At 54.6% G+C, this 14953-nt stretch overlaps 1 protein-coding gene across 1 annotated transcript; it reads left to right on the top strand.

Moving 5' to 3' along the window:
• The first annotated feature begins 5505 nt into the window (after window positions 1–5505).
• Window positions 5506–13295, top strand: SLC30A3 (solute carrier family 30 member 3). Its single transcript, XM_052649294.1, has 8 exons — window positions 5506–5600; window positions 9507–9688; window positions 10278–10424; window positions 10521–10674; window positions 11325–11523; window positions 11751–11856; window positions 12101–12235; window positions 13144–13295. Exons 1-8 carry the CDS (start codon window positions 5506–5508, stop codon window positions 13290–13292), a joined length of 1167 nt encoding a protein of 388 aa, XP_052505254.1. The 3' UTR covers window positions 13293–13295.
• The last annotated feature ends 1658 nt before the right edge of the window (window positions 13296–14953 follow it).

A 14953-nucleotide genomic window follows, 5' to 3' on the forward strand; every position in this document is an offset into this window, starting at 1 on the left:
CACCACCCTATGGCAGAAAGTGAAGAGGAACTAAAAAGCCTCTTGATGAAAGTGAAAGAGGAGAGTGAAAAAGTTGGCTTAAAGCTCAACATTCAGAAAATGAAGATCATGGCATCCGGTCCCATCACTTCATGGGAAATAGATGGGGAAACAGTGGAAACAGTGTCAGACTTTATTTTTTTGGGCTCCAAAATCACTGCAGATGGTGACTGCAGCCATGAAATTCAAAGATGCTTACTCCTTGGAAGAAAAGTTATGACCAACCTAGATAGCATATTCAAAAGCAGAGACATTACTTTGCCGACTAAGGTCCATCTAGTCCAGGCTATGGTTTTTCCAGTAGTCATGTATGGATGTGAGAGTTGGACTGTGAAGAAGGCTGAGCGCCGAAGAATTGATGCTTTTGAACTATGGTGTTGGAGAAGACTCTTGAGAGTCCCCTGGACTGCAAGGAGATCCAACCAGTCCATTCTGAAGGAGATCAGCCCTGGGATTTCTTTGGAAGGAATGATGCTAAAGTGGAAACTCCAGTACTTTGGCCACGTCATGTGAAGAGTTGACTCATTGGAAAAGACTTTGATGTTGGGAGGGATTGGGGGCAGGAGGAGAAGGGGATGACAGAGGATGAGATGGCTGGATGGCGTCACGGACTCGATGGACGTGAATCTGAGTGAACTCCGGGAGTTGGTGATGGACAGGGAGGCCTGGCGTGCTGCGATTCATGGGGTCGCAAAGAGTCGGACTCGACTGAGTGACTGAACTGAACTGGAAGCCCTTCGGCTGATACTGAATGAGATGGAGAGTGAGGAAATAGGTCTAGTTGCCTAGCCTGGATTGAGGCTAGATGACAGGGCAACAAAAGCAGAAAAAGGAAGACAACTAGGAGGCTATTGCAATAATCAAGAAGTCAGACGATGGTGGTTTGGACAAGGATGGGAGCAGGATTTGCTAACAGGTTGGATGTGGAGTAAAAATAGAGAAGTCAAGGATGATTCTAAGTTTTCTGGTCTGTGCAAGTGGAAGGATGGAGTTCCCATGTTCTGCCCCGGGAGGACTGCTAGAAGGGAACGTTTGGGATGGGTTGATGATCAGGAGCTTGGTTTTAGATGAATCTTGAGATGCTTTTAGACATTAAAGAGGAGAAGTCAAATTGACCTGGGTATATGAGATCAGAGTTCAAGTGAGAGAGAGAGATCTGGGAATCATCAGGTAAGATGCCACTTATTTTTTTACGTTTTTTCTTAATAGAAAGTTTCAAACACATATAAAAACAGAATAGTCCAATGATCCTCCAAGTACCCATCCCCCAGCTTCAACAATTGTTTCTTGCTGTTTCCAGGTAGTCTTTAGAACCTGTAGACTGGATGATATATCCATGGGACTGAGTGTAGAAAGGTAAGAGAAGGGGGTGACCAAGTCCTGGACTATTCCAGCATTAAAAGGTTGGGAAGATGAGGAGGAACCAGCAAAGAAGAATGAAAATAAGCAGTCAATGAAATAAGAGGAAAACTAGATTATGGCATCCTGGAAGCCAAGTGAAGAAATAAATAATCCCTGAATAACAATTTAATTATGGTATGATAAGTGCTAAGGAAGAAAAAGAAGTGTGCAATGAGAATGTATAACCCACACTAGCCTGGTTTGGGGGAATCAGGGAAGGCTTCTTTGAGGAGGTGACATTTAAGCTGCAGCCTTCTTTCATCCTCTATATCTCCACCTAAATCCTGCTTCCTCCATCCTGCTTCCACTCTGACAATCAGCTCTTCCTTTCTGGGATGGCTTTACAGAGGATTGTGTATCAAGCCCTGGGGACACAGTGGTGAGAAAGACAACATCTGTATTCAGGGAGCTCCTGCTCTAGTGAAGAGACAGACAAACAAATGATTTTGTTATCATGTGGTGTTTCCAGCACCTAAGCACGGTGGGACCTTGAGATCACCAGGGAAGAGCAGGGAACCCACCTGGGACAGGGGATGGGGGGATCAGGAAGGGCTTTCTGGGGTAACACTTCTGTATGTACCCTTCAGCCTGACTTAGCCCTTTCACACATTAACCCTTGCCCACAGGCTTGGACTCCAAATCTTGCCCAAGATCTCTGGCTCAGCCTACATGCTGACGTCAGCACTGGGTCTTGCTCTCCTTTTCTCCCAATGTGAACTGGTCCAACCTGAGGCCCCCGAAGCCCCCTTTGAGGTGCTCTGTCACTGTATGCTCTGGAAGCTGGCACTGACCTGTTCTTTTGAGAACCTCCAGGGCTCCCTGCCTCATCTCCTTTGGGACTAAGAATAGCCTAAGGACACACCTTAGGGAAAATTAGTATCTGAGGAAGAAGTAAGAGCATCAAGAGTGGGTAAATCAGTAACCCAAAACTGCAGAAGAGAAATCAAGTCAAAGCCAGGAGGCGAGAAAACACGTTCATCTTTTTCACCAGGAATCCCCAGGTGGGAGAGCAAAGTGCATGGCAGGAAATTAATGTTCAGTGAAGGTTGAATGAAGTGTTCCATACAGGGCACCAGCCCTAAGCTGTCCTAACTCCTGCACAATCTTCCCATCTCCTGTCCAGGTGCAGAATGTCTTCCTCAGACCTCGCATTCAAGAGGATACTTTGCAAAGATTTTCACAGGGCCACTTGATGGTTTCTTGAGAAACAGGTGCAAGCTGTCTGTTTCAATGCCAAGCTTTTCTTGCATAAATTTCCAAGCAAAAGAAACTGTTGGTATTCTCCCAACCCGTTGCACTCGGCTTCCCCAGGCAGCATGTTCTAAGGCCAGGGAGCTGAGGGGAAGGGCAGCCCAGTGATCCATCTGCTCCGACGCCCCTTTCCCTTCCAGCCTTCTCGCTCCCTGCCGGGTGGCGGGTGAGCACGTGCCAGCGTCTGCGCCCCCTCCCGGGCACCCGGGGCTGCTGTCCTTGAGCCATGCAGGGGCTGCCCAGGAAAGGAAATCCCAGAGGAAGCCATTGTTGTTATCACATTCCCCTGTTGTCGTCATTGGCTGAGGCGTGCCTAGCGGCCCGTCCCGCACAGACTCCCGCGGTGTCTGCCCGTTTTCCAGCTCGCCGGCGCCGGCCGCTCCGGGCGAGGCTACCGCATCCGAGCCCTGGGGGGAGAGGTGGCCCCCGCGTCTCCGCTCAAAGGCTCTCAGAGTTAGTTGGCTAAGTCCCAGGCCCGGTGCGGAGCTTCAAAAACAAACAAGCAAACAAACAAACAAACACAAAAAAACCCGACGGCGCCAGGCGAGACTTGCCCGGGGACCTGAGCGAGGACATGAGCTGCACCCTGATTATGACACGACGAACAAGGTGACCTTGGCAGGTGGCTTCCCCTCGCGCCGATTCAGTTTGCTTCCCCATAACCCACAGAGGAAACTGAGGCCCCATGCTTCTCGGAGAGACTGAGGGAAGAAAGCCACGCCACCCTCGCTCCCTTGCAGCGCGTGGACTGTGGGCTGGGTCTCGCGCGGAGAGCTGGGGAGAGGCGAGCGCGTGGAGGAGAGGCTGGCTCGGGCCCCGCGCAGGGGCGTGGGTGGAGGCGCGGCGCCCAGGGCGCGCGCAGACCCTTTAGTGCTTCCGTTCCTCACCGCTCCCCAGCGCGGTAGCATCCCTCAGCGCTCGCCGCCCGCAAACCTTGGCACGAGCTGCGCTCTCCCCCGCCAGAACAGCCAGCCCGCCGCCCAGTTTGCCTAATCCGTTCAAGCCTCACCTCCTCCGCGAAGCTCTCTCGGGTTAACCCCATCACTTCCAACCACTCAGTCTGGCATGTACTCCAGTTTTTGTTGTTGTTGTTTTAGGAAGCGCACACGCAGTCTCCTTGTCCGGAAAAACACTGTTGGGATTAGATGTCTATCACCAGAACCCTAAATTCATTCTGACAAGTGTTCACAAGTCCGATGTATTCCGAAGGGTGCGTCTGATGGGTTTCTTGCCTGGGCTAACTAACCACTCCCATCCTCCACCTTCCGCATCCATGCTCACTCTACCCCCCGCGCCCCCCCCCACCCCCCGCGACGAACCCTCCTCTTCACAGAATGTGACAGCTTGGAGTGCACAATCCATCACCATCCCCTTTTCATTCCACACTGGCGGCAGGTGTGAGGAGCAGGGAACATTGTGCATTTGAAGTTTTAACTCCCAGCTCAGCCACCGACTTCGCTGTAAGCCACTCCTTGCCCTGTGCTTTAGTTTAAATGAGGCAAAATGAGGTAATGCCTGGGAAGGTGCTATAGCTTTGAAAGTAAGGAATCCACCTGCTGGCAAGCTGAGCGCTGCCTCCATGAACTTGGGGCTTGTGACCACTGAGAGGTGGCGCGCTCTTCCCTCCGGCTACCCCAGCCTCTGAGCGACAGAACTGCGGCCAGTCTCTGTCCAGTCGCCAGTGGGGGGCCCTGACCTGGGAGGCAGAGAGGGTGGGGTTCCAGTCCCGGCCCTTTATTCATTGGTCGCATGACTTTGGACACCTCTTCCTCTGGGACTCAGTATACTCATCTGAAAAAAATAGGGATAATAATTGATTGAAGGAGAGTTGGAAACTTTTTGTCACCCCATGTCTCTGTATAAAAATAATCATGAGCTGTACAGTGTTTGGCAGCAGACTTTGCTCGCGAATTCCGACCTCACATGCTTCACAGAGGGGTTTCTGGCCAGAGTCTCTGGAGTTCTCCCTGATTTGTCATACTGCTCACCGCACGTCCTTTTTCTGGTTCTCTCCTCCACACCTGTTTCTGCCTCCGTGTGTGGGGAGCTGGGGCTACGAGGTGACGGGTGGTGGAGAGGGGTTGAGATGCCCTGGGGTGGCCCTGCACAAGTAGATGTTTCTTGGGCGAAGATTGGTTGGGAGGTCCCCAAACCTGAAAGTGAAAGTCGCTCAGTCGTATCTGACTCTTTGTGACCCCATGGACTGTAGCCTACCTGACTGCTCTGTCCATGGGATTCTCCAGGCAAGAACACTGGAGTGGGTAGCTGTTTCCTCCTCCAGGGGAATCTTCCCAACCAAGGGGTCGAACCCAGGTCTCCCGCATTACAGGCAGATTCTTTAGTATCTGAGCCATCACGGAAGCCCCCCAAGCTTGAGGAGCTCCGCTTAGGGCTGGTGGGCGGAGCCATGGGCGGGACTAGTCAGCCTGGGGGCGGGGCTATGGAGATTAGCATTCTCTAGAACAGGTTAGGGGCTCAGAGAGCTCCCACCACCCCACTTGGCTCTGGCGCCGGGAAATAGAGCCATGTCTATGGGGACAGGGCCCCGGAGGCGGGTTTTAGGCGTGGTGGGGAGAGGCTGGGGAGCCTGGAGGCGGGGCTTGGGGAGCTCGCCCCACGCGGGGCGGGGCTCCGGCAGCCGCGGGAGCCGCAGTTCGGACTCCCAGCGCCACAGCCGCCGCAGTTGCCTTCACTCTGGTGGCCCCGCGTCCCTGCGGGGAGTCTGGGGGTCGGCCCGCCGCTCGGACTTGGCGCGGGGCCCGCCACGCCTCTCCCTCCCTCGGTGGGGCCTAGACGGTCGGGGGCCGCGGAGAAATGGAGCCGGCTTCCACTACGGGGGGCTCGGAGACCACTCGCCTGGTGGGCCCCCGAGACCGCGGCGGCGCTGGTGGCGGCCTGCGTTTGAAGAGGTAGGACGGATCTGGGTCGGCCCTCGGCCGAAGAGGGGCGCTACCCTTTTGCTTTCCGTCTATTTCGTTGTCTCTCTCGGCCGGCTGGCCTTCCCAGAGCACCGCGACCCCCTTGGCTTCGTGGCGGCCCGGCTCTGCCTCTCTGGCCGCGCAGACGCCCCCAGCTCGCACAGCCAGCCCCGGCCCCTGCAGGTGGACACCCCGCTCTGGCTCCTCTCGGCCACCCTCCTCCCGGTCCCGAGAAACTGCTCCCAGGCCCGTCCCCCCAAGCCCCTCGACCTTCCCCGAGAGCGACTGCCCCTCCGTCGGGCCGGAGTCCGCTCCAGGAACCCCGATGTACCCATTGCTCCGGGGGCCCTGCCGTGGGAGCCCCTCGGAGTCCCTTCTGCAGGCCCCCGGCCCTACCCTCCGAGCGCCGGGGTTCGGGGAGCCGCCTCCAGCTGCGGACACCCGGGCCGAGGATGGGCCCGGGCTCCGCAGCGGGCTTGTCGGCTCCTGGGGGGCGGGCGGCCGCGGGGAAGCGAGGGGGCGGTAAGGAAGGAGCAGGTGCGGTCTGGGCGGCGGGGGTATTCCCGGCTCCGCACAGACGGGGCCGGGGGCGGCGAGGTGTGAAATGAGGCGCGCCGAGCAGTCGGGACAGCGGGCCGGGGGCGGCCGAAGAACCGCCTCCGCGTCCCGCCGGCTCTGTCCGCCTTGTCCCTCCGAGCGGCCGCGCCGGGCCTTCCCTGGTCACCTCCGCCGGCCTTTATGTCTGTTGGCCCACCGTCCGTTTATCTCGGGAATTTGACAGACTCTCTGGCTTTTTCTCTTTCCTCATCTCTCCTTTTCCCTCCCAACCCCTGTCGCTTTGTCTCTGCTGCGGTGCCTCTGTGTATTTCTCGCTCCTTCTCTGGGTGGAGGCCGTAAACCTGGATGGGTGGGCGAGTGGATGAACAGAAGGGAGGGAAGACCCCCCGCCCCGAATCCCTCCCCCCCAGGACCGCAGTTGCGGGGGCTCCAGCCTTGGCCCTAGCATGTCTTCGCATCCCTTTTGACTCTGCTTCAAGACAGTCTCTCCTCTCTACCTGTCCCCTCTACCCAACTCAATATTATTTGTTGTTTGTCTGGGGTTTCAGAGGGCCAGGGAGAGAGAATTGTCTTTCCTTCTCTCTAAACAGCAGGTAGCCCCACTACACCCACACACCAGCAATGAGGCTTCTTTAGTGCCCAGTTAATGCCCAACAAAAGGAAGCAGCCTGTTGATGGCTGACTACCTTGATGCCTGGCTGCGCTGTGTCTTCCCCAGGCCAGGACCACTGCCCTGAAGCCGCTTACCCTCTGTTTGTTCCTCAGACCTGCATCTCTGACTCCCAGTTTCGCCTCATTCTCATATGACCGTTAGTCACCAAATCCTGCAGCATTTTCTGAAAGAGGTTCTTCCCTACCTGCCTTCCCCTCCTCTAAAATTCTACGCAGGGAGCCTCCAGCCTTGTCTGCTCTGGACCACTCCATCTCCTCTCCTCTCTTCCTCCTCTCCTCCTCCCAGACTAGTGCATCAGCAAGGTCATTCATCTCACGGCTCAGAAAAGATCAAATCAATCAGCGCATCTCCCTTTATGTTCCTTTGAGCCCTTCACTTTCCTCCTCGGTCCTTTCCTTGGTTCCTCACACTTGCGCTCCAAGCTGCATATCTTGTCATTGTCATTCCACATGCCTGGAGCCCCTTTGTTTACCTCTGTGAGGTTCTCCTTATTCCCATTAGAGTTGGTCACTCCTTCCCCTGTGATCTGAAGTCCTTTGTTCATAACCCTTCCGGCCCCAGCTTCTCCTTGCATAGGAAGTCATTTGTGACACATGTCTCCCACCAGCCTGAGCTTCAGTACATGTACACTGCCTGGTATATCTTGTTGAAGAATAAGGACAGATTTCAAAGCCACCCTCATCTCCTGTCTCCTCTGGAAACACACCTGTATCATACCCATCTAGATTCTAAGTCTTAGAAGGGGATTCCAAGAAATTAATCTACCTGCCAGTTTTCCCTAGAAGCACTAAATGTGCCCTCTCCTCCCTCCCACCTAAATTCACCCATTGGCAGAGCTTTCCTCAACCAGAAGACCCCCAGGCACCCCTCCCCACTTTACTACTGGGATTGCCTTTCTATCATCTGGAGCCTTCATCTTCTCTCACGGTTTTTCTTGTCACACCTCCATAGAATTCCCAGGACTGTATTTTTCTACTCAGGTCCTTTATGCTGTGGAAGGTTCTATCTCCCCCCACCACACCCACTCCCCCAACTTTAGGTTGGGTGGTATCAGGGATGAGAATTGGGCCAGAGTGGAGCTCAGAGTGGTCTGAGCTCAGCCTCTCGAATCCCCAGGTGATGCTAGAGGTGAGGGCCCCCCAGACCCATTCACTGGTCCAGGGAGGCTTATAGCCCTGTGCAGTTAAGGTGGCCTCTGCTGGGTGCTTATGGTCCCACTGGTCCCGCTAACGCATGGCAGACTCCCAGCCCAGCGCTCTTGCTGCTGCCACCCCAGCCATAGCAGTCTGCACTGTCTTCTCCCCATGACAACCCAGCTCTGGAATCCGGCCAGTAATTCTCCGTGCCAAGAGCTTCAGACTTTTTGGGTCCCCACATTCTACTTCGCTCTTAAAGGGCCACATTCAGCTGCATGTCTAGAGAGGGAAGTGGAAGGACCGGGAATGGAGGCACCTGGAGGTAGGTCCAGGAAGTAGGCCAGGTCTGAGCCCCACCCGGCACTTTCACACCACTTCCCCATCATACTGCCTTCGCTGGCACGTGCCCCTCCTCTTTATCAAAAGCCTCTCTATCTGCCCAGGCCCTTCTCAGGGGCCTCCTTCAGGCCTTCCCTGGTGTCCTCATTAGAGTCAGTGTATCCCTCTATCTGAGCCCTGATAGCACTTTGTTTTCGCTGCTCTAAGGCAATAGTTTAGTTAGTTTAGTCACTCAGTCATGTCTGACTCTTTGCGACCCCATGAATCGCAGCACGCCAGGCCTCCCTGTCCATCACCAACTCCCGGAGTTCACTCAGATTCACGTCCATCGAGTCAGTGATGCCGTCCAGCCATCTCATCCTCTGTTGTCCCCTTCTCCTTCTGCCCCCAGTCCCTCCCAGCATCAAAGTCTTTTCCAGTGAGTCAACTCTTTGCATGAGGTGGCCAAAGTACTGGAGTTTCCGCTTTAGCATCATTCCTTCCAAAGAAATCCCAGGGTTGATCTCCTTCAGAATGGACTGGTTGGATCTCCTTGCAGTCCAAGGGACTCTCAAGAGTCTTCTCCAACACCACAGTTCAAAAGCATCAATTCTTCGGCACTCAGCCTTCTTCACAGTCCAACTCTCACATCCATACATGACTACTGGAAAAACCATAGCCTTGACTAGATGGACCTTAGTCAAACAGCTACCTTCTAAAACATCTCACCGTACTTAGGTAGACATTTGTCTTGTTCACCAAAGCCTCCCAGAGATTAGAAAGGATACCCAGTTCATTTGTATTCCTTGTGATGCCTATCATAATGATATGATTTGGTTGGAGTCGAATCTCAGCTCGACCACTAACCAGCTGTGTTGCTCCATAAGTCCCCTCCCTCTCTGAGCCTTATACGTCTAATTCCTTAGTAAGGGGTAGAGTAGCTCATCTCTCAGGTGCTTTCCTCTGTGCTGTGAGACTCTGCAGCTCTCTATATGAAAGGAAAAGGGAGGCTGCGATCTGAGTTGTCCGTTCAGCCCCCATTTCTCCTGTGGCCCTCTGTACAAGGCTCCTGGTTTTGACCAGGACTTGGAAAAGGAGAGAGAGATGGGACATCTGGTGAAGCTAATCTAGGGGACCCAGGACCTGGGAGTGAGGAAGGAGCAGGCGAGCCCTTGAGCCAGGCCCCAGATTGAACTGTGTTGCCTGCCTCAGTCTCTTCACAGAGGCCCCCGAGCCCCTCCCTGAGGAGCCCAAGCCCATGGAGATGTCCTTCCAGCACTGCCACCGGGAGCCGCTGCCTCAGCCGGGTCTCACCCCGGAGAGGATGCAGGCGCAGAGGCAGCTGTGCGCCGCCTGTGCTGTGTGCTGCGTCTTCATGGCCGGGGAGGTGGCTGGTAAGTTAGAGAGCAGCTCCTCCAACTCCATCCTCAGGGTGCCTAAGTTCCTGGGTAGACGTGCAAACAAGATGGGGTTGGCTGGGATGGGGGAGCTGGGTGTCCAGGACTCAGGAAGTAGGAGAGGGTGAGGGACAGGCAGTACCAGGGGGACTCAGGACTGACTTATCAGTACAAACTGGTCCTTTAAAAGCCCTGTTTCTTATTAAAACATGTTATTGTTGGGACTTCCTGGTGGTCCAGTGGCTAAGACTCCACGCTCCCAGTGCAGGGGGCCTGGGTTCAATCCCTGTCAGGGAACCAGAGCCCACATGTTGCAGCTAAAGATCCCGCATGCCACAACAGAGATGGAAGATCCTGCGTGCTGCCACTAAGACCTGGTGCAGCCGAATGTTGTAAAAGAATCTGTTACTGTAGAAAAACTAGAAAACGCGAATGAGTGAAAAGAAGATGTGTGATCCCATCACCAGAGAAAAACCACCATTCACATTTTGGTATATGTCCCTCCCGATCTCTTTTCCATGCCTCCACACGCACAGCATGATATTTGCTTAATGGAACCAGATGATACGTCACTTCACCCTTGCAGGTGGGTACTTGGCGCACAGCCTGGCCATTATGACTGACGCGGCCCACCTGTTGGCGGACGTGGGCAGCATGATGGGCAGCCTCTTCTCCCTCTGGCTCTCCACTCGTCCAGCCACCCGCACCATGACCTTTGGCTGGCACCGCTCAGGTAAGGTGCCTGCATGGCCTGAGAACCCTTCGACCTGGCCAGAAGGTACCTCTCAGGGACCTGGGCCACTCTCTGACAGCTTGTCTCCCCCCGCAGAAACTCTGGGGGCTCTGGCCTCTGTGGTCTCCCTCTGGATGGTCACTGGCATCCTCCTGTACCTGGCCTTCATCCGCCTGCTGCACAGCGACTACCACATCGAGGGGGGTGCCATGCTGCTGACCGCCAGCATTGCGGTCTGTGCCAATCTGCTGTACGTTCCAGTATGGAGCAGGCACCATGTTGGAGGGGGGCTGAAGGGTCCTCCTGCAGGCTGGGAGAGCAGGCTATCTGCCCAGCAGACCCACAGCACATGCACACAATTCTCGCCTTGCTGCCCTGGGGATGTCTGAGAAGGGGCTGGGGTGGAGACCTAAAATTCAGGGTCAACAGACCTTGGTTAAAGGCCTGCTGGGTGCTGGCCCCTCTGCTGGGGACCATCATCAATGTTGTCCCATTTAAAGCATTCAGTTAATGAGAGATGGTCGAGTGGTTAGGATTCCAGCTCTCATGGATGAGAGCCTGGGATTTGATACCCGTTCGGGGTGTTGAGATTCTGCAAACTGCGCAGTGTGGCCAAAACAAATAACGAGAAGTGACAAGGGGCCTTGCCTGCGCAGGGCATGTAGCAATTTTGGTAGTAGGGCCAAGATCTGAATCTACATGTCTAGTACCAAGTATTCCTCCCCCCAGGCGGCTCTGTTTGTCTCTCTTGGACAGTATAGCTTTCTTCTGAGGACTGGGAAAATAGGGAGAAAACAGGTAGAGAAAGGGCTCCTGGGAGGTGAGAGGAGGGGACGTGGAAGTGGGTGAAGGAGGCTGGGAGCAGGCCACCTGGGCTGAGCTGCTCTGCTTCCCCTTCAGAATGGCTTTTGTGCTGCACCAGGCTGGGCCCCCCCACAGCCACGGGACTAGGGGGCCAGAGTATGCACCGCTGGAGGAGGGGTCCGGGGAGCCCTTGCCCCTGGGGAACACCAGCGTCCGGGCGGCCTTTGTGCACGTGCTGGGAGACCTCCTGCAGAGCCTTGGGGTGCTGATTGCCTCCATCCTCATCTACTTCAAGGTACCATGTGTGCAAGCCTGCCCAGTCTTCCCCTCGCCTCTCTACATCCCAGCCCTGCCTTCCCTGGGTCTCCATCCCAACCCTACTCCACCTCCCTGCTCCATAGGATCCCTGGCCCAGGGTTATGGTCCCTTTCCCCTCTCAGGTCCTGTTTGTCCAGGGTGCCCCTAGATCTTCCCCTGAAAGGTTCCCAATTCCCAGGCTCTTAGGGCTTTCTTTCTGTGCAGCCTCAGTACAAAGCAGCTGACCCCATCAGCACCTTCCTCTTCTCCATCTGTGCCCTTGGATCCACAGCTCCCACCCTGCGAGATGTTCTCCGTGTCCTCATGGAAGGTGAGTCTGATGATGCTGCTTTCCTACATCCCCTGCACTGGGCCCTCCCTGACCCCACTCCAGGACTAGGCACCCCTCTTTCCTCTGAAGAGTGTGTGGGGAGAAGGCTTATTGCTGGAAGGAGGATTCAGGGATGAGGTGAACTGTGGGGATCAGGGTGAGTGGTACAGGATAGGGGAGGTGGGGTCCTGACCTCTGGGCAGGAGCAGCTTTGGCAGTAAGACGTGGTGGGTGCTACTTGCAGGGACCCCCCGAAGTGTGGGCTTTGAACCCGTGCGGGACACCTTGTTGTCAGTGCCGGGAGTCCGGGCAACCCATGAGCTGCACCTGTGGTCCCTGACGTTCACGCACTACGTTGCCTCTGCACACCTGGCCATTGGTGAGTCCACGCTAGCCCCAGCCAGTTACTTCCCAGAAACATTTCTCCTTTCCCCTCCCACCCTCCAAACACAGGAAGCTGGTCTGAATTATTGGGACTGTTCCCATCTCTCTGGCTTTCTCGACCTCTAGCTCTGTTTTTGTATCTCTCTCTCTCTCTCATGCATGTTGGAGCCCTAGACAGGGTGTTCCGGGGGAGATTTCACCCTCTTTAAAGTAGTACAGGGCATCAGTAATCCTTTAAAAGATCACTGGTACCCACAGGTCTAAGTGATGGGGCACAGCGAGGTAAATTGTGGCTTCTCACTCCACGTAACTTTTAAAAATGATGATTATGAAGACTGTATGGCAACTAGGAAAAATGTTTATGGTATAATGCTAAGAGAGAAAGCTGAATATAAAATTATAGCCACATTATGATTCAACTATTTAAAATATATAGGGTGACTCACAAGCTGACAAAGGATTTTTGAGTTTCTTCCAGATGCAAGAAGCAATCAGAGACTTGCAATTTGGATGCCAAAAATATTATACTCTGTAGGATATTTGATGGTAACTCTAGAGGGACAATGGGAACAGAATATTTGACATCTGGATCGTTGTGGAAAATTGGGTGGTGTGGCTGCTGAAATACACAGCTGTACACTGACATCCAAAGAGAAGAAGCAAATAGCAAAATAACAACAGTTTAGCGTGTTAGGCTAGTCAGTTAGGGATGAGTCTCCCCAACCTTTTTTTTGAACAGTTGTACACGGTTCGTACAACAGAGAGAGAAAATAAAGCTCCCATTCAATCCTGGCTTTCATGCCATGCAAAACCCCTGGGTTCCCCTTCATCCATCCTTATCTGGACCCTGGCCTGGCTCCCCACTCCCCAGGGAGCTCGCTGCTTCTTATCACTCCCCCGCAGACTCCACGGCCGACCCCGAAGCTGTCCTAGCTGAAGCTACATCCCGGCTCCACTCCCGGTTTGGATTCTCCAGCTGCACCCTGCAGGTCGAGCAATACCAGCCCGAGATGGCCCAGTGCCTGCGCTGCCAGGAGCCCCCCCAAGCCTGAGCCCCAGCCCCAGCCTCACCCCACTGCCAGGCCCAGGCTCTGCCCTGGACTCTCCTGCCTCCCTGCTCACAGAGAAGGGACAGAACTGGGCCGGCACCCTTCCCCTCTCCCCCGCTTCCACCTGCCCCCTCCAGCCCCAGTGAGCAAGACCAAAGTGTGTGTGTCGGGGAGTGGGCCAGAGTCAGGCTGAGCAGGGAAATCAGTGCGGTGGTTGGGGGGTGGGTAGAAGTTCCCCGCTCCCCATGGTCTGGGGAATCCCCAGTGTCCTTTCTGTGCAGTTCATTTGTCTGCGTGGCAGCCTGGCTGGCTGCGGGTATCTGCCTGTCTGTGTGCTGTCCGTGTGCCTATGCCTGGGGGAGGTCAGCAGGGGCCCCCTCCCCATGTGGCCCTCGCTCTGTCTATGCAGGAGCCCCAAAGCCCGCACTTTGTCCGTGTGTTCTAGCCCTGTGGTTCTGTGTCTGTGTGTGTTTCTTGGTGCTGTGGCCTGTGTGTCTCTGTGCCTTGTGTGGCTGTGCTGCGATCTTTATGAGTCTGCACCATCTGTGTGTCCGTGTGGGATTCTGTCTGTCCAGCCTTCCGTTGGTGCTGTGCCCTCGGCTGTCCCAGAGAGAGGGAGACTCTGCCGAAGCTCCACCAATAAACTTGTGTCAACTGCACCTCTCAGCCCTGTGCCAGCTCCTCGGGAGGGGGACGTAGGATCGGTCATCTGGGAGCTGAGGGAATCCCTCAGCCAGAGTGACCTTGCACAGCCCCCTTGCCCCCTTCCCAGCCCCTCCACCTTCAAAGATCTGTTGCAGTGTCATGTAGGCTGAAACCCGCCAGTCTCTTTACTACCTTTCCCTTCTTGGCAGCATGGAATCTGGGTCCTTGACACAGGGGGACACCCACACATTCTGGGCTTGGTTGTAGGAGAAAGCCAGATGGCGAGGGGCCAGGAGATCCCAGAGAGTCATTCTGATAGGGGTGGCTGGTGGGCCAGAAGCTGTGGCCGTGTGGGGGAGTGATTGGACCACAGTGCTGACCTGGCTGTGTGCTCAAGCTGTGGGAGGTCCTGGGGAGCAGCCCCCAGTCCTGGCTGCCCCAACTCTGACTCCCAGCAACCAACTCAAGTCCAGGTTTAAGCTGGGAGCCCCAAGGACCTCATTCATCATTACCCTCCCTTTGTCCTAAGAATCAATTATTTTGACGGATTTGACCTTAAAAGCCAGTCTCATTAAGGGATTGTTCATTTTCTCTTAAAAAAAAAAATCAAACTTTGTACTTTGATTTTGGATCTAGTGCAAGAGTCTACTAGCCTTCCCATCCTAGGTTGATATAAATTCCAACCTGCAGCAGAGACCTGGAGCAATTTCATTAGCCCATGCATATTTCTCCAAGGCTTCTCCCCCACAATGGAAATATCTTTAAGTTATCTTGATTTTTCACAATCAGGAAAGCAATGCATGTTTGCTTTAAAAACCTATCAAAAGAGGGACTTCCCTGACGGTCCAGTGGTTAGGACTCTGCATGTCCACTGCAGAGTGCACCGGTTCCATCCCTGGCTGGGGAACTAAGGCCCCACAATCCATGTGACCCAGTCCAAAATCAAAACCTATCAGAGGGAAATGTATAAAGTGAATGCTTCCCCTAAAATCTTACTCCCAGAGAGAATGGAGTTTGGA

The sequence above is a fragment of the Budorcas taxicolor genome, chromosome 11 (assembly GCF_023091745.1).
Source record: "Budorcas taxicolor isolate Tak-1 chromosome 11, Takin1.1, whole genome shotgun sequence".
Lineage (NCBI taxonomy): Eukaryota > Metazoa > Chordata > Mammalia > Artiodactyla > Bovidae > Budorcas > Budorcas taxicolor.